The 20,088-nt window shown below is 42.6% G+C and overlaps 1 protein-coding gene and 1 long non-coding RNA gene across 5 annotated transcripts in view; one reads left to right on the top strand and one right to left on the bottom strand.

Moving 5' to 3' along the window:
• LOC101098487 (beta-galactosidase-1-like protein 2) overlaps positions 1-19,693 on the bottom strand; it is a 50,778-nt gene extending 31,085 nt beyond the window's left edge. Inside the window, exons 1-3 of one of the 4 annotated variants that reach the window (XM_045038554.1) lie at positions 19,527-19,691; positions 12,936-13,122; positions 212-259 (exon numbers count right to left, since the gene is read on the bottom strand). Coding sequence is in view for 3 of the 4 variants with exons in the window: in XM_045038551.1 (XP_044894486.1) it covers positions 212-259; positions 19,527-19,642 (164 nt within the window). In the remaining variant the exon portion in view is untranslated. Of the gene's footprint in view, positions 1-211; positions 260-12,935; positions 13,123-19,526 lie in introns of all 4 variants that reach the window. The other 3 variants (XM_045038551.1, XM_019811577.3, XM_045038552.1) reach the window with 3 other exon arrangements.
• On the top strand, positions 140-10,115 carry LOC123380410. Its single transcript, XR_006586144.1, has 2 exons — positions 140-720; positions 9,824-10,115. It is a non-coding gene; the product is annotated as an uncharacterized LOC123380410 (long non-coding RNA).
• Positions 19,694-20,088: the final 395 nt, after the last annotated feature.

Genomic DNA, 20,088 nt, shown 5'->3' with positions numbered 1-20,088 from the left:
GAGACTATAGTCAGGAACAAGACAAACACAATGGTCAACATGGAGACTCTGCTATGGGGACAGAGGGCGAGGTGGGGGCACACGGCACGGAATGGATATTCTCAGGGGGCGCGGGGTGCCCAGGGCAGGTGTGGCACGCAGGTTCCTACAATGGCCAGCTCTTCTAGGCCATTTGACTAAACATCAAAGGAGCAGCTACTTCAAATAGTACCTCTGAGCCACACTGTGGTCACAGCTGCCCGGCTTGAGGTGCAAATACCTGGAAGGAGGTATCTGGGTTAGAAAGAGCATTTATTCATTGACCAAATTTCCAAGTCTTAATTATTATCTAAAGATCAAGTTGAAGTGATGATCTAGCACAACAGAGAGCCCCACCTGGGAGGGCTGTTGGAAAGTGTTAGTCCCTGGAAAAGCAACTCGACCAAGCAGAGCCCTCAAATTGATCCCCATGACTAGAATTCCCTCCCTGTCTTTTCTCCCCAGTCTCCAAAGGCCATGAGAGAAACCCAGCAAGAGACGCTGGAGGAGCCAGGACATTCAAGAGAGTTGGAGAGAAAGAACCTCAGCTAGGCCAACATGGCGGAGAAGTAGGGGGACCCATACTTCCTGCCACTCTCAAACAAAGAAGTGCAGAAGCCAAAGGACTTTGAACACCAGAGCCTGGGAGGAAAAGAGACTGAATCTACTAGGAATAAAATGGGGAAGCTGGAAAGAAGATAGGTGGGTAACTGCAAACTGGGGGAGATAAAAAACAGCCACATGGGCACGGAGCGGAGGCACTCCCTTCAACGGAGAGACAAAGGGAAAAGAAAGAGCGGCTAGGGAAGTGCAGGACCGTATCTGGACAGGAGAAAGACCAGGGACTGAGACTGAGAGGGATCCGATCTCTAACTGCAGGGCTTTCTTTGGACTGGAGCTGGCTCCCTGTTGGTGCACCTGGAGAGGAGGGGAGCCTGGGTGTGGTGGTAGGTCAGGGGCTCAGTCCTCAGTTGGAGGAAGTGGTTCCCTCCCTGGAGGGCTATGTGATAGTACAGAATCTGCCTGTGTCCGCCACTCCTGGGCACAGTGGCTGGGCCAAGGGTGCAGTCTGCAGGAGGAAAAGGCTGCCATCTCTCTGGAGTGCTGTGGGAAAAGACAAAGCCTGCCTGTGTCTGCCACCCCGGGGGCTCGTGGCAAAGGTGGTGGCTCTTGGTCCCCAGTAGGAGAAGGCTGTCCTCCCTGAAGTGCAGGGGCACAGACAAAGCCAGCCAGGACCACATATCCGTCACACTGAGAGGCGCTTCCCCAGTGCCAGAGTGCACAGAGCGGGACTTTGAATCCTAGTCAAGCACAGGGTCACGGGAGTTGGTGGAGCGAGAAGGACCTCCCCACCTGTGCCCTCGGCACAATAAGGATGACTCAAACAGAGTCCATCGGGTCCAGCTCCATGGAGAAGAGACTGGGGGATCACCATTCCACACACCACCACCACCAAGGTGGGGCCTCAGGGATCAGTACTGGGGCCCAGAGTGGAGGTGGGTCCAGATTATGCCAAACCATGCCCCTCTGTGCTGGGTAACTGCATATCACCACAGCAGCACAGACCCTGCAGACAGCTACTCCCGACAAGCGACGCAGCATTGCCTGGATTAACTCTAGGTCAATTCTGGATATATAGATATATTCTCCATCCCCCCCCCCATTTCTCCTCCTTATCTCTTCCATGCCCTAGGCTGGTTACTCTGGTTATTGTCTGTCTAAACAGACATATTTAATCCATTGTCTTGATACATGTTCTACACCTCCTTATTTACACTCCTTTCTCTCTCTCTGGAATAATCAAGCAATATAGTTTCTCTGTCTGGGTAACTTTATCTGTTTCCTTTTCCCTGCCTCCTTCTTTATTTTCCTTTCTCTTCATCTGGATTAAGCCTTTTACCTCTCTGTCTAATCAATGTTTATCTTTTCTCCCCCCCTCCGCCCCCACGCTCCCCACCGCCACTCCTCCTGTCATTTCTCTCCTTGTATGTTCTCTTCCATTAGCACTGCCTCTACCCTCTTCTTTACTTTAGTCAGTGTTTGGGGTTTTTTTGTTTTTAGTCTTTAGGTTTTTGTTTTTGTTTGTTTGTGTTATTTGTTTGTGTGTTTGTGTGTTTTTGTCTCCTGTTTGTCTATTTGTTTTCCTTTACAGGGCTACTCCAAGGAACAAATCAAAGCACACCTGGAGGAGGGTCCAAAATATCACTAAGAGTAGGGTAATAAAAAAAAACAAACACAACAGAGAGCAAGTAACCATCTCTGAAAAAACACCTCCTGAAGGGCCAGGCCCTGGACACTGTATAACCCTCCTTTCATATAGCAGTGCTTGCAGGTGCAGAGCACACAACAAGCATTTAAAATGCATAAGGGACAAAAAACTAGCCAAAATTACAAAACAGAATAATTCTCCTCAAATGAAATTCCAAGAGGTGGCAACAGCTAACAAATTGATCAAAACCGATTTAAGCAGTATAACTGAACAAGAATTTAGAATAATAGTCATAAAATTAATTCCTGGTCTTGAAAAAAACAGAGGACAGCAGAGAATCTATTGCAGAGATCAAGGGACTAAAAAATAGTGATGATGAATTAAAAAATGCTACAAATGAGAAGCAAAATAAAATGGAGTCAGCCATAGTGCGGATTGAAGAGGCAGAGGGGAGAATAGGTGAATTAGAAGATGAAATTTTGGAAAAACAGCAACCTGAGAAAAAGAGAGACAAAAAAAATCCAGGAGTATGAGGGGAGAATTAGAGAACTAAGTGATGCAATCAAATAGAACAATATCCATATCATAGGAATTCCAGAAGAAGAAGAAGAGAGAAAAATGGGCTGAAGGCGTACTTGAACAAATCATACCTGAGAACTTCCCCAATCTGGGGAAGGAAACAGGCATTGAAATCCAAGAGACACAGAGAACTCCCTTCATACGTAACTTGAATCAATCTTCTGCATGATATATCATAGTAAAACCGGCAAAATACAAGGATAAAGAGAGAATTCTGAAAGCAGCTATGGATAAATGGGCCTCAATATACAATGGTACACACACAAGAGTAGTAGCAGACCAATCTACTGAAACTTGGCAGGCCAGAAAGGAATGGCAGGAAAACTTCAATGTGATGAACAGGAAAAATATGCAGCCAATAATCCTTTACCCAGAAAGTCTGTGAATCAGAATACAAGGAGAGATAAAGATTTTCGCAAACAAACAAAAACTGAAAGAATTCATCACCACTAAACCAGCCCTACAAGAGATCCTAAGGGGGATTCTGAGTGAAATGTTGCAAGGACCACAAAGTACCAGAGACAATGCTACAAGCATGAAACCTACAGACATCACAATGACTCTAAACCCGTATCTTTCAGTAATAAAACTGAATGTAAATGGACTAAATGCTCCAACCAAAAGACATAGGGTATGAGAATGGATTAAAAAAAAACAAAAACAAACAAACAAAAAAAAAAAAACAAGACCCCTCTATTTGCTGTCTACAGGAGACTCATTTTAGACCTGAGGACACCTTCAGGCTGAAAGTGAGGGGAAGGAGAATTATCATGTTACTGGAAATCAAAAAAAAGCTGCAGTAGCCATACTTATATCAGACAAACTGGACTTTAAATTAAAGGCTGTAACAACATATGAAGAAGGGGATTATTTAATAATTACAGGGTCTATCCATCAGGAAGAGCTAACTATTATAAATGTCTATGCACAGAATACGGGAGCCCCCAAATATATAAAACAACTAATCACAAACATAAGCAACCTTATTGTTAAGAATGTGGTAATTACAAGACACTTTAATACTCCACTTGTATCAATGGATAGATCATCTAGACAGAGAATCAATAAACAAACAAGGACCCTGAATGATACATTGGATCAGATGGACTTGACAGATATATTTAGAACTCTGCATCCCAAAGCAACACAATATACTTTCTTCTCGAGTGCACATGGAACATATCAAAGATAGATCACATACTGGGTCACAAAACAGCCCTTAATAAGTATAAACAAATCGAGACCATACCATGCACACTTTGAGACCACAATGCTATGAAACTTGAAATCAACCACAGGAAAAAGTCTGGAAAACCTCCAAAAGCATGGAGGTTAAAAAACATCCTACTGAAGAATGAATGTGTCAATCAGGTAATTACAGAAATTAGAAAATATATGGAAACAAACGAAAATGAAAATGAAAATACAACAATCCAAATACTTTGGGATGCAGCGAAGGCAGTCCTGAGAGGAAAATACATTGTAATCCAGGTCTATCTCAAGAAATAAGAAAAATCCCCAATACAAAATCTAACAGCACACCTAAAGTAACTAGAAACAGAACAGCAAATACACCCCAAACCCAGCAGAAGAAGAGAAATAATAAAGATCATAGCAGAAATAAATAATATAGAACCTGAAAAAACAGTAGGCAGATCAATGAAACCAAGAGTTGGTTTTTTGAGAAAATAAACAAAATTGATAAACCTCTAGCTAGGCTTCTCAAAAAGAAAAGGGAGATGACCCAAATAGATAAAATCATGAATGAAAATGGAATTATTACAACCAATCTCTCAGAAATACAAGCAATTATCAGGGAATACTAAGAAAAATTATATGCCAACAAACTGGACAACCTGGAAGAAATGGAAAAATTCCTAAGCACCCACACACTTCCAAAACTCAAACAGGAAGAAATAGAAAACTTGAACAGACCCATAACCAGCAAAGAAATTGAATCAGTTATCCAAAATCTCCCAACAAATAAGAGTCCAGGACCAAATGGCATCATCGGGAATTCTGCCAGACATTTAAAGCAGAGATAATACCTATCCTTCTCAAGATATTCCAAAAAACAGAAAGGGAAGGAAAACTTCCAGACTCATTCTCTGAAGCCAGCATTACTCTGATTCCCAAACCAGACAAAAAAAGACAACTACAGGCCAATATACCTGATGAATATGGATGCGAAATTTCTCAATAAGATACTAGCAAATCAAATTCAATGGCATATAAAAAGAATGATTCACCATGATCAAGTGGGATTCATTCCTGGGATGCAGGGCTGGTTCAATATTTGCAAATCAATCAATGTGATATATCACATTAATAAAAGAAGAGATAAGAACCATATCATCCTGTCAATCGATGCAGAAAAAGCATTTGACAAAATTCATCATCCTTTCTTAATAAAGACCCTCGAGAGAGTCGGGATGGAAGGAACATACTTAAACATCATAAAAGCCATTTATGAAAAGCCCACAGCTAGTATCATCCTCAACGGGGATACACTGAGAGCTTTCGCCCTGAGATCAAGAACACGACAGGGATGTCCACTCTCACCGCTGTTATTTAACATAGTGTTGGAAGTTCTAGCATTAGCAATCAGACAACAAAAGGAAATCAAAGGCATCAAAATTGGCAAAGTCAAGCTTTCACTTTTTTCAGATGACATGATACTCTACATGGAAAACCTGACAGACTCCACCAAAAGTCTGCTAGAACTGATACATGACTTCAACAAAGTCACAGGATACAAAATTAATGTACAGAAATCAGTTGCATTCTTATACAATAATAATGAAGCAACAGAAAGACAAATAAAGAAACTGATCCCATTCACAATTGCACCAAAAGCATAAAATACCTAGGAATAAATCTAACCAAAGATGTAAAGGATCTGCATGCTGAAAACTATAGAAAGCTTATGAAGGAAATTGAAGAAGATACAAAGAAAGGGAAAAGCATTCCATGCTCATGGATTGGAAGAATAAATATTGTTAAACTGTCAATACTACCCAAAGCTATCTACACATTCAATGCAATCCCAATCAAAATTGCACCAGCATTCTTTTCAAAGCTAGAAAAAGCAATCCTAAAATTGTATGGAACCACAAAAGACCCCGAATAGCCAAAGTAATATTGAAGAAGAAAACCAAAGCGGGAGGCATCCCAATCCCAGACTTTAGACTCTACTACAAAGCTGTAATCATCAAGACAGCATGGTATTGGCACAAAAACAGACACACAGACCAACAGAATTGAATAGAGACTCCACAATTGGACCCACAAATGTGTGGACAACTAATCTTTGACAAAGCAGGAAAGAATATCCAATGGAAAAAAGACAGTCTCTTTAACAAATGGTGCTGGGAGAGCTGGACAGCAACATGCAGAAGAATGAAACTAGACCACTTTCTTACACATTCACAAATGTAAACTCAAAATGGATGAAGGACCTGAATGTGAAACAGGAAACAATCAAAAACGTAGAAAAGAAAGCAGGAAAAAACCTCTCTGACCTCAGCCGCAGGAATTTCTTACTTGACACATCTCCAAAGGCAAGGGAATTAAAAGCAACAATGAACTTTTGGGACCTCATGAAGATAAAAAGCTTCTGCACTGCAAAGGAAACAATCAACAAAACTAAAAGGCAACCAACGGAATGGGAAAAGATATTTGCAAATGACATATCGGATAAAAGGCTGGTATCCAAAATCTATAAAGAACTCACCAAACTCCACACCCAAAAAACAAATAATCCAGTGAAGAAATGGGAAGAAGACATGAATAGACACTTTTCTAAAGACATCCAGATGGCCAACAGGCACATGAAGAGATGTTCAACGTCACTCCTCATCAGGGAAAGACAAATCAAAACCACACTGAGATACCACCTCATGCCAGTCAGAGTGGCTAAAATGAACAAATCAGGGGACTATAGATGCTGGAGAGGATGTGGAGAAATGGGAACCCTCTTGCACTGTTGGTGGGAATGCAAACTGGTGCGGCCACTCTGGAAAACAGTGTGGAGGTTCCTCAAAAAATTAAAAATAGATCTACCCTATGACCCAGCAATGGCACTGCTAGGAATTTTCCCAAGAGATACAGGAGTGCTGATGCATAGGGGCATTTGCACCGAAATGTTTATAGCAGCACTTTCAACAATAGCCAAATTATAGAAAGAACCTAAATGTCCATCAACTGATGAATGGATAAAGAAGATGTGGTTTATATATACAATGGAATACTACTTGGCAATGAGAAAGAATGAAATCTGGCCATTTGTAGCAACATGGATGGAACTGGAGAGTATTATGCTAAGTGAAATAAGTCATACAGAGAAAGATACCATATGTTTTCACTCTTATGTGGATCCTGAGAACTTAATAGAGGACTATGGGGGAGGGGAAGGGGTAAAAAATACATTACAGAGAGGGAAGGAGGCAAACCATAAGAGACTCTTGAATAATGAGAACAAACTGAGAGTCGATGGGGGGTGGAGGAGAGGGGAAATTGGAGATATATATATATATATATATATATATATATATATATATATACACACACACAAATTTATATATATATACATCTATATATAGATATATAGATATATACATCTATATATAGATATATAGATATATACATCTATATATAGATATACATATATATATATATATATATATATATATATATATATATATGAGAGTTGGAGACAGAAAACAACAGCGTGAGTGAGTGAGTGAGTGAGTCTGGGGCAAAAGCAAATTTCCATTGGTGCCTCTTCTATGCCCACTTTTCATTACAGTTCCTGCCACTAGGAGGCATATTGCCCTGCAGGGCTCTTCTGCATAAAAGAGCTCCCTAAACTGCTGCTGGTCTTTCCATTCCTTTTGTAACACTGGCTAAAACTGTGCCACTGCTTAAGGCCCAAATTGCTTCATTCAATCGATACTGATACACACTGGGGACTGTTATCGCTTAGAAGAAACAGAGATGCATGAACCAAAATGGGCTGAGATCTTCAGTCTTGATTCTGGATTCAGCCATTCTCTGTGCACTTCAAATAGGCAGCTCTTTCACAGAGCTCTGGCCAGCCACAGGGACCAATGGTGCAGGTCATGGGGGCAGAGAACACATGCATGTCGCACACACCATCATTGACTCTCCCAACGTGCTTATTGGATGAGCCATCCCTCCTGCTCTCTCTCCATTTCTTCCACAGCCCTGTATTCCTGCTGGGTCCTTTTCCTACATGCCAGCCAGCTTCTCCTCCACCTACAATGCCAAATGCTTCAGCTCTGAATATAAAGTTACATACCCTAAACTGTAAAGCAGCTGGAGCCCTGCTATTAATGGGAAAAATTCAATTGCACACACTCCTCAGGAAGTTAGCTCCCGTCCTACCAAAGTTCCTCCAAACCAGATGCTTCTGACATGTACAATGTTCTCCACATCACTGCACACTCAGATAATTACAAATTATTGGCTGCTATAAGCCAAGCGCAAAGATAAGGCCAGGGCTGGCCCTCCAGGGCATGTAAGGCGTGCAGTCCACACAGGGTCCCAAGCTGAGAAGGCTCCCTTGCAACAAGTAGTTAAATAAGCCACAGAGACCTAATCCACAGTGCAATGAATATAGATAATATTGTACTATAATTATGTCATGTGATAAATACTGCTACAGTGGCAATCATATTACAACATATAAATGTATCAAAGCACACACTGTACACATAGTTTCAGACACACTACCTTCATCCTGAAATTCTTAATATTTTTTAAACAAGGGCCCCATATTTTCATTATGCACTGGACGTCACACGTTAGGGTAACCTGGCCTAGCAGTGGCAGAGGGCAGTAGCTGAAATATATATACAGCTAATTGTTGAATGAAGAAATTATCTAAATCATCCAGGAGGAGTCAGAAGGCTTTGTTTAGACGATAACTATTTCACAGGTCTTGAAGGCAGAGAATACAAGAAAACAGAGGAAACTAGGGGCAAAAGTATTAAAAAGTGAATGCAGATGTACTCCAAGAATAGCAAGCAGACTGGTGAGAAGACTGTGTGAGCAGTATCCCAGCCTGGAGCCCCTCAACAGTGTATGCCTGGCACTGGCACTCACTGCTCACAACTGCTTGCTACAGTCTGGGATTGGTACAGAAATTGAGGTACCTTTACCGTAATGAAGGTAATTTTATGTCTGTTGAAGCTCATCATAAAAGCTGGGGCAGGGACTTTGTATATCTTTTCATTTCCTTTTTCTAGTAATAATTTTTGAATGTGTTTTATCAAGTAACAGACTAGAAAAAAAATTTTTTACAGAAGGAAAAATGATTCTTCGCCACAGACAGATTGAGAAGTATTGCTCTAGACCAGAAACAACAGTCTGTCCTTGGGCAGTTGTGATCAGAGCTGGGAGGACAAATATATTGACCAGTTCAGTTTACCAGGCTTAGCAACCAAATGGATGTAGGACGTATGAGACCAAAACAGTGTGAAACCACTTCAGCAGAAGCCTTCCTAGCACTTTGCTGAAGTCAGCTACAGCACAAAAAGAGAGGTTTGGATTTAGCTACAGTGGCTCTCAAAGCTGGTCCCATATCTAAATCATCTGGGAAACTTAAAACAATGAATGCGCAGGCCCCACTCCTGACCAGTTAATGACCTTGGAGGTGGGGCACAGGTATTGGTAGTTTTTAAAAGCTCCTCCACAGATCGGAGCAAGGCTGAGCCACTGGTCTAGGGCAAATCAGGGACCCTGATGGCCAGAGTAGGGAGAACAGGAGGCCAAGAAGACAGAGGTGACACAGACATCACTGACCACTTGGGAATATTGTAAATGGCCACTATGGGCAAAGTAAATTATTTTGATCTCCTCCTTCCTACTTCTCACAGCCACCAGGACCCAGAATTCATGATGCCACTGCAGGAGTGAAGTTATGCTATATTATAGTTGAAACAGTCATTTGTGGATAACCTGGGAACCTAATCACTTTTTCCTTTCTCTAAACAGAAAAGTCCCATGTTCCAAGTGACTTGTAAGCGATATTTCAGAATATAGTTCTTCCAGAGGACCACCTGTATGGGAAAGTGAAAACAAGAACAATATTTGCACAAGGAGGATCTGGACATGATCCTGGCCCTACCCTTGTAGGACCATCACTTTGGGTCAGTGACACTAGCTCTGTGGCCATGAGTTTCTTCCTCTGTAAAATGGGTGAATGCCTAACTGTTCACAAAGACCCTTTGAAGGTCAGATATAAATGAAATACTCTGAAACGTGCTATAAAGGAGTTTTGTGGATATTTGAAATGTTTATTTTTGTATGCTTTGTATATTAGAATAGCCTCAGTGTGGGGTTTTTTTTTATGTCCTAATAGGGAATAATCCCAATCTTCCCATTCTTAAGCATTTAATTTTCTGTCTAACCATGTTTTATGCACAAGATTTTGTGTCAAGTCATCTTATTACAGTTTCTAAAATTTTACAACAAAAGGTCTGTCCAGTGGGATCCTGTCAAACCAACCCAGCCCCTTGACCAGCAGTCAGCAAACCCCAGGTGTGGGCCAAAGCCACTATGCCTCCTGTCTTTGTGTAGTCAGCAAGATACGAATGTCTTTCACATTATTAAGTGGTTAGAAAAATAAAATCAAAAGAGCAAGATGTGGGAACACAAAAAAATTATATTAACTTCACATTTCAATGTTAATAAATAGTTTTATTGGCACCCTGCCATGCCCATTCGTTGACATACTGTCTGCGGCTGCTTTGGGGCATAGTGATGTTGACGTGAAAAACACTATGTAGTCTGCAAAGCTGAACACATTTGCTACCTGGCCCTTTACAGGAAACTGCCAACCCTGCCCTGAAGGATGAGGCCTTATATACTAAAAGGAGGCCTCAGGCCCTCTGTGGCCACTGTCTGGGCCTCCTAGCCATCTCCTTGCTTTGGCTCTTCCCCTTAGCTCTTCCCTTTGACCATAAGCTCCTGAGTGTTCTGACTGCATCTGAAGTTTCTCATACCGCATGCACAAGACAAGTTGTTTTCCTCATATCTGCTCCAAAGAACACACTCTGCCCTCATGCCTCATCTACTCACTAGGCTTTATGTACTCTCCCCACTGGACACCTCTAGGCATCCCTTAGGTCCTCCACCCTTCAGGCTCACCCCAGGCTAGAGTGAGGAAGAACTGATGGACAGATTCTCTTCTTAAACACAGAGATACATTGACCAGTGGTAATAATACATATTTTTGCCAGTGGTAAAAATACACACATGCATGCACAAAATCTCATTACTTTTAAAGACAGTGAAAATACAATTCAGCAGTCATGCCACCAGGCAGCAATCCTTATCCACTGGCAAGAACTTCAAAAGAACAATCTCCAGCTCACCAAGCTCACATCACTGACCCCAACTTTTATTTAGGACTGTGTCTCCCAAATGATGCGAGAGCCTCCCTCTCTCCACCCACTCGGTGCAGAGGTGCTGATGATGCTGGAAGCACTCTCTGTGACCCTCATTCCAAAATACTTCCTGCTAGTAAGAGAGTTTCCCTAATCTGTCCCCTCCTTCTGGATTTACATCTCCAGGTGTGCACTGCACCTGCAGGGTACCTTCATCTGGAGTTTGATAAAAATGCAGAAACTCAGGCTTTACCTGAGACCTGAATCAGAATGTGCATTTTGACCAGACCCCACAGTAAAGTTTGAGAAGCACTAATCTATATTTTGTCCTTTGATATATGTACATGCCATCTCTTCCTGGACAGAGCTTGTATTTGCTAGTGTCTTTATGTACTATCACTTTCTAGAGTTTTTAAAATAAATATTACCTCTCAGTGTTTGTTTAGAGGCATGACACTAACACTGCAAATAAAAAAAGCTAGCTTGTAACTCCAAATTCTAGAGAATTCAACTGTTTCCTTTCTGAAATCTTTCTGGTAGGTTACTAGGTGAATTTTTAATACATTAATAAAAGGGATGAATTCACTGAGAAAATGAGGATGATAAATTTGGTATTTCTCTAAGGAATCCACTGTGAAAAATGAGATGATATATATTAGAGCTTCATAAACGAGAAAACACCGTGAAAATGGTTATTAATACTGATAATGATCATTAGTACTTGTTACCATAAGTTAATAATAACCTCAGTGCTTCCTGAATAATTAACTCAGTAATAACAAAATAAGGACAATGGAAACTATATGGTTACATGAGGTCGGGAGACACTTTCCTTCTAAATTAGGCCTGTTACCACAGAGCAAACCAAACCTTTAGGAAACCCTGTTCCCTTGTTTGTGTTGTTTTTCCCAGTGAGCAACTCATTCATGTTGAAACTTTTTGTTTCAGATTGTGGAAAGCTTTTCTGTGTGCCTGTTTGTTTTTTAGATTGTGGAAAGCTTCTTTTTTTTTTTTTTAAAGAAATCCCTGCACCCAACATGGGGCTCAAACTCAAAATCCCAAGATCAGGAGTTCCATGTGCTATCAACTGAGCCAACCAGGTGTCCCTTGTTGAAACTTTTTTTTTTTTTTTTTTTTGATACAGGGCATCTGCCTTCTTTTCAGCTGGAGCGTATTTTACTTTCTCCTGGAATTTTTGTTTGCCTTTGTATCTTAGCTTCATAGTAGGATAAGTAAATTTTCAGTCCTTGAATAAACTGAAGAGCAGGCCTTGGTCACTGACCTGTCCTCAGGTTTGCCTTGCTCAGAGTCCTACTCTGTTCACAGTCTACAGTGAGGTTCCTGGAAAGTGGCACACATGTCAGATTTCTGATGGGGCCCCACACAATGTAACAATACCTCTACATTCTGGTTACTTCCATCCCTTTTGGCAGGTGATATATGCTGTGTGAGCCATAGATGCAACAGGTTATAGCAGAAACATTAGGCAGAGGACTTGGGGCCTGAGTTTCCCAGGTGAGGAGTTGCCGTCAGGCAGAGACTGGGAGTGTGGAGGGGTAGAGGGATGAATCCTTCTTATACTTTATCACAGTAGTGGATCATAAGGACAAGGGACACAGCACAGGCTCTACACAGGCCAGACTTCACCAGACATGGTCAAAAGTGCTGAGTTAATGTGCTTGAATTAGAAAAGGCAGATGAGCAGGTGGCAAACTTACAATTTCTTTCATGTGAAATGGGTCCCTGAATTGATTCTCAGATCTCAGAGAGAGTCTTCAGGGTGGGGTAGGAGAAGAGCCAGATCCGGTAGCTTACTTGAATGATCTTGAATGAAGTATGCTCATTGAAGCAGGTCTGAAATGGTTCTTTCCATGCCAGAAGGCATCCCTATATCACCTGTAAATCCTGAAAATATATTGGTCAGTAACTGGGGCCATTGTAGAACTGGGAAGCTTCACCTGGGGTCACAGCCATCTCCTTCAGCTTTCTGTCATACCACACAGTCTGACCAGATTCAGACCAGTATCCATCGACCAGATGTGACAGAGACAGCATCATCAACTTCTGGAGCATGGTGGCCTCCAGCATAGACCAGGCAATGCCCATACAATTTGAGGCTCTCCAAGAGTATGGACAAGCTCAGGAGATGAAGTAGGAATCTGCAGAAATAGTCCTTCAAGTCACAGAACATAAGTCCTCGCTGGTCCTAAGGACTGGTTATTTTGGCACTATATGTAATGTATACTTGAGATATGACAACTTACAAATCCAATTTCCAGGTGCACTGTGAACCCATCAGGGCCACCTTGAGAAGAGGTTCAATCTGGGTCCAAAGCATCACATTAAAGATGATGACCAAGGAAACACTCATATCTTCATTAATCCAAGTGTTCATGCTAGAAACCATTATTTAGATGGCAGTTATGTTAAACTGCCCAAAAGACATCATCATGCATAGAAATCTCCTCACTTGGATTTAAAATACAAATTTCTAGTCATCACTCTCAAGATCCTAATGTGGTTACAGGCTCCCATGAGGCCCTATTTCCTTGGGCATTCTGTTCCCCTCAACTGTGCACTTGGGGATATTTTGGCCTTACCAGCCTTAAGGCTATATACTCCTCCCTCAGTGGGGAATTGTGAAGGCCTAAGGAAGGAGCTGCCCACTCTTTGATCCAGGCCAGTGCCTTAATGCCTCTAATCCAGAATAATGGCTCTCGGATCAATCCTGGAACCCCAAGAACTTCAATCCCAGGGAAATGGAACTCTATCCTTGTAACTGATCCAACTTCCTGGATGTGATCCTTGGCCTGTGCCCAAAGCTTTAGGCTCCTGCTTTGCTAGAACAGCATTAAATATTTCCAAAGGGGTTGAACCTTCCATTTCAAAAGCTAGTATAACCTCATTTTGCAGGTCATTTTGCAGCATTCTGCAGGTCGATGGCACTGCTACAATCTTAGTACCTCTGTCTTTCCCTCTGAAAAGGCTTCTTGGTGAGCCAGGAACTGGCCTAGCATGCAGGCTCCAGCAAGTCAGGCCAAGTGTCTACCTACATGATGCAGGGACATGCTGTTGGTTTGGAGGGCAACATCTTCCAAATGCTGTAGGAAGTTTGTATTGAATAAACACCCACTAGACCAAAACCTTGAGACCCAAAGGTGAAGCAACAAAACAGTTCAGGAGTAATCAACCACATATTAACAATAAAAAGTGTCCTGATGTTATGTAACAGAAATTTTTCATTATGGGAAAATTTCCCACTGATAGCATCATAAATAGAAAAAAATATTATATCTCAACTTAGAGAGGGGTGAAAATTCTGTTAGATGACCCAGAGGACTCTACTGATAGCAAGACTCCCCTCTTAGAGTACTTGTGGAATCAGAATAAAATGATTTAATGACACAGAGGCAATATAAATATGCTCAACATTTTTTTTTAATCAGTCGCCACTGCATGAGACTTATCTACATAGATATACAAGAAATGTACTAGCTCTTAAAGACACAAAGAACCTGTGCACATACAAAGTAAACAGAATTTTCCCCTCGGACTTTAGAGCTCAGAATCTCCCTTACAATGATCCAACAGAAACAGAATGTGCTATTTTACTTACTTATTTTAACTTATTTTTACTTACTTATTTTAAATGTCTATCGATATTTAAAATGAATATCTTATATGGTCAGCAATCCTAGAGACAGAAATATACCAACAGATATTCACTGTAACTTTGTGGATTTTCTTATTTGTTTTTACTTTATATTATTTTATTTTAATTCCAGTGTAGTTAACCTACGTTGCAACTTTGCTTGCAGTAGCTAAAAGATTGGAGACAATCGATGTTCATCAATAGGAGATTGTTTGAATAAATTATGTCCCTAATGGACAAATGGGGTAATAATACATAGAGCTGTCTTGTTGTATATATAATTCCCCTGAAGAAACCATTATTAGTAATCACCTCTGCTAGAGGTGAGAGGGGTACCTTAGGACCAGAAGTGGAGGCTTTATTTTCCTCTTTATATTATTTGAATATTTTATCCTTACAGATTACCTACTCACAAAGTAAACTTTGCAGGAAGAGCAGCATGCTCTTGAAAGGAACAATGCCACTGTCTTGCTGTGCACGGATGCATGAAATCAGTGAGGATCATCACCTAAGAAGGTCTACCCAGTAGACCCAGTCAAGAGTTATTTGCTTCATTACCATTAGCCTCTAAAAATACCCCTGCCCTTCTATTGCAGGAGAATCTCACACAACATGTGTGGCATTTAATATCCAGAGCAATAGATTTAAGCAAGAAATAAACCTGAATGGGGAAGAAGCAGAAAATATCCCTATACGAAAAGAATTCTGCTAGATTATAGGGGAGGAACCAGAGAAAGGGGGCTGGCCTCCAGAATCCTTCTCAGGTGCTAAATATTCTGAAAATACTGACCTAAACTCCAGCATATCCTGAATCTTCATTAGAAGAGCATTCAAGTCAGTATAATGGAACTCTGAGTCATTGCAGCAAAGATTAAGCACTTTTATTTCACTTGCTACTTCCTTGACCTAATGCACAGAAAACTCTGGCTAACCTTCCAATACTGCTGCTCAGGCTGTGCAGCTTTTGCTCCAAATTTAATCTCCATGTTCTTGCTCCAAGACACTCTGGTCCCTTCAATTGGCTAGTACAGCACTGTAAGAATCCCAGTGCCAACTCTATCTTCCCAGCACAGGATGGCTCAGACATCCTACCTCTCTCTGACTGAGCCACTGCCCAGGTAGCCATGTTCCCCCACTTGTGTCAGAGAAATGATTACCTGCTGAAAGAGACACTTCCCACATGCTGAAAACTTCACTACTAGAAGATGAAAGGAACAGTGTTCAAAGAGTTCAAACATTCCAGGGAATATGACTCAGGCCTCAAGCAGGGTAAAATCCTAAAACAGGCAAAGCTCATAAAATCGGTGACCTCACAGAAGGCCAGGAAGAGAGGCACAATTTGCCCACACACCCTTGGAAGACAGCACTTTCCGTAATATGTTTGAAAGAAGGTGACCAGGTCATGTTGCTAAGTTATCCACCTCCTTTAAGGAGAAGACTGATAAGGTTCTCCTCTTCTTTCCTTCAAGAACTTTGGATCTAGAATCCAGGTAATGTCAGTGAACGAGCACTAAATGAGGCAGAGCTGGGGAAAGAGATGAACTTACCTTTACAGAGGCATGATGCAGGGTGCCTACCTGGCCACTTTCCTCTCTCCTAACTTTTGCCAGCTAAAATATCAGGTATACGAGATGCAGAGTTAATTGGATTATTGCTCACTGATGCATTTATATTAAGGAAAAAAGTCATGAGTAAGAACTATGCCTTGATCATATCAAGCAGGAATTCTTGCATTCATGGAGTGGGAGTAGGAAAGAAGAGAGGGAGCTGGTTCAGACATGGTTCACATTGATAAGCACCAAAGATCTCCAAATGATATGCTGAGTAAAAGAAACCAGATAAAAACAGAGTACATACTTTAGGACTGCATTTCTATAAAACTCTAGAAAATGCAAACAAATATATGGTGCCAGAAAACAACAGATCAGTGTGCCTGGGGCTGCGGAAGCAGAGAGGGGCAGGAGAGAGAGATGCAAAGGGGCATAAGGAAATCTCTGGGGCTGATGGATATTTTCACTGTCTTAATTGTAGTGGTATTTTCATGTTTGAAATTCTGAATTTTCATATTTGAAAATTTTATATATATATGTTGATCTATATATACATAAATTATATATATATTTATATATAACTATATAGATATATAAAATTATATATATAGTTATATATATTTATTTATATAGCTATAAAATTTTCAAACTGTGCAAGCTAAACATGCAAGCTTATTGCTAACAATTATACTGCAGTAAAGGTAATTTGAGACCACTGTTCAATCTAAGGAAAAAAAAAAGAGGTCATCCTCAAAAGTCATCTTTGTCCTCCTATTTCTTGGATGTGATATAATCAAACAGTTATGACTGACTATGAACCAGCATAAGGTAAAGTTCATGGGAAAAAACAAAAGCTGGATCCCAGCAGCCCCTTCCCTTCCCCCACCCACTACCTGCCTTCTGAGGTACAAGAAAAGGGCTGATCCTAACAGCTCAGCTCCACAAAGCTGCCAGCTAAGTAGCCAATTCCCTTGTGACCTATATTCCACTGGCCACATCCACATTCCCAGCTACTGCTGGGAAAGGTCCCCACCTCCAACTCAGTTAATGATCCAGTCAAAGCTAGAGCAAGGCAAGAAGAGGAAGCAACAAAAAGTGTGTTCTCCTCTGGCCTCCAGAGATAATCCTTGGTGCCCAGCCCATGCAAGACAGGACGAATTGATCAGAAAGCCTATTACCATGATGGTGATACAATCAAAAAGATGCCCAAAAGACACATATTGTGAAGGACCCTAAGAGACGGCCCTGAATTTGGGTCAGAGCTTCTCTGTCTTACCTAGTATAAAAGAAGTAATAACAAGGATAACAATGACTTTACTAAGCATTTCAAACTATTTCCTCAGGCTTGAGTCACAGCTATTCCCAGGTACCTCCATAAGCCCCTGACTGATTCCTGCTGCAGCCACCCCAACCCAGGTATGGACATGGTTAACTCACCTGTGAGAAGCTCAGGCTTCTTCACAGCCAGTCGACTACCTGACACCTCATCTTCTTTCATGCCAGACATCAACAAATACCCAGCCTCCCTCCCACACCTTTTCCTGTGGACTATTAGGGTGCACTATCTGGCCCAACTCAAGCCCCTCAGAGCTGCTCCTCATAATGACCTGGCTGGGTCCCATGCATGGACTGCCATATCCTTGACCTGCAACAATAGACAAACAACATGCTACTTGCACACCTCTGGCCTTTCTCTCTGTGGTGTGGGCTCCTGATACCCTGCTGCATGCCAGAGGCTCCTGTTGCCTCTGCTTTGAGTAATCCTTCTGGGGTTTGCATCAGCCTTGCATCAGGAGGAAGGCTGAGCATCCTACAAGAGCCAGAACCAGTCTTCAAAGAGGAATGGGTTAGAGATCACTGACGAGATGGAAAAAAAGTCTTGGGAACAACTGGGGAAACAAAATGCCTCTTTAATTTTCTGAGCCCCAGAGTAAGAAGAGTGCCATGTCTTTCTCTCAAACAATATCATGACATCCTTCCCAACACCAAAGTCAAGAACAGGTAAAACAAAGAAGACATGTAAGTCTTGAAAAGGTGGAAATAGAAAGTGTTTCTGAAGGTGTTCTTGTGGCAGCAAAATACATTCAGATATTCACTTCCATCAAAAACTTCCCTATCTCCTGGAGGAAACTCAGAGAAACTAACAAAGGGGATAGAGAAGAAGCAAAAGCTAAGTGGTGTTGTCTGCCCGGACTCAGCTTCAACATTAACTTTCAGTGCCAAAGCATTTGATACTGCTGGTCTGTGTTCCCAGCAACACTGGAGGTTTTGAATATGGAAAGTGCCAGCCATCTACCTGAAAGACATGGTCAGGGTTATAGAATACTATAAATAGATACAGTTAACAAAAAATCTGGGCTAGGGCACCCATGCAGGCTGTGGGTAAGTTATTCTATCATTAAACACAACCATTTGCCACAGACAACACTTTGCAAAAGGGGACTGGGAAGGAGTGAGCTGGTGACTGACAAATGGAGAGAGAAGCTGTATCAATCCTAGAGTGGGGCAAATAAATCCAGGGCTGAGGATCTTGGAGGACCCATGGGACAGCGTTCTGCTGACTGCTCTGGGAAGTCAAGATCTACCACAGCTGGGAGCCCCGGAGCTCAGGCCTCTGCGGAATAGACAAGCCTTCTAGCAGGATTGGTAGGAAACATACGGACCCGGGAGAAAAACAGATGCAGGTTCCCCAAGGAGGACTAGGGGCGGAGCAGAGATGGGGGACATTTGAAAGAGACCTGAAAGCTAGTTCTGTTATCCTTCCCAGAGAGCTGGGAGTATCCACGAGGAAAGCAGAGCCCGGGCATCAGAAGCACAGAGAAAGAGTGGGGAAGCTCTAGGACACAGACGCCTGGAGACTGAGCGGGTAGCGCCTAGTGTGACCCAGGGGCCTGGATCTCGAGGCAAGGAGCAGAGTGCCTAGTGATGCAGCGGGACGCCAGACCCAAAGAAGAAGAGACTGGAGAGCCCTTCCCCATGGGGGCTCGGAATTCGCGGGATGCAGACTCTTGGGGCCGCCTCCCTCAGGTGAGAGGGGAGGCGAGAAATACGGGTGTGGAAGGCTGAGATGTCTGTAGTCAGGCAGGTGCCGGGCGGGGCTCTCTCACCTGCGGAGCACCAGGTAACTCAAGATCACCAGCAGCAGGAGTCCGAGTGTGCGGCTGGGCTTTCGCCCGACGCTCCACTTGCTCATCGCGCGGCTTGGAGGGACCGCAGCTAGCATTCCAGCCAGCACTCAGCCGCGCGCGCGGGAGGCTAGACGCGGGGGGCGGGGCCGCACTCCGGTCGCCCGGGCTACCTGACCGCGGCCCGCCCGGCCCGCAGGCGCTCATTCGCTAAAGCCCTCGGCCCCGCCCCTCGCGCCGTCGGGCTAGCGTGGGCGGGAACGGGGCCTAGAACAGGCTGCAGCCCTGCGCTACCCGGCGGTTCTCGGGGTCTGCCGCGCCCCAAGTCTCAAAGAGGTATTGGCTGTTTCTGCGGATATTTACCTGCACGTGATATGCAAACGGGTGCAAAATACCCGGCGCGTGTAGCCCAGTCCTTGCACACTCGTAGAGCACACCCCACCCCCACGCTACATTAGCAAGCAGCGATTAAAGGCACCTGCAAAGCCAAAGCACTATCTTAAAGCAATTCAGATTTTGAAGAAAGAAAAATCTGTAGTGACAT

Source organism: Felis catus, chromosome D1 (assembly GCF_018350175.1).
Source record: "Felis catus isolate Fca126 chromosome D1, F.catus_Fca126_mat1.0, whole genome shotgun sequence".
NCBI classification, from domain to species: domain Eukaryota; kingdom Metazoa; phylum Chordata; class Mammalia; order Carnivora; family Felidae; genus Felis; species Felis catus.
This window is presented reverse-complemented; position numbering and strand designations above follow the sequence as displayed.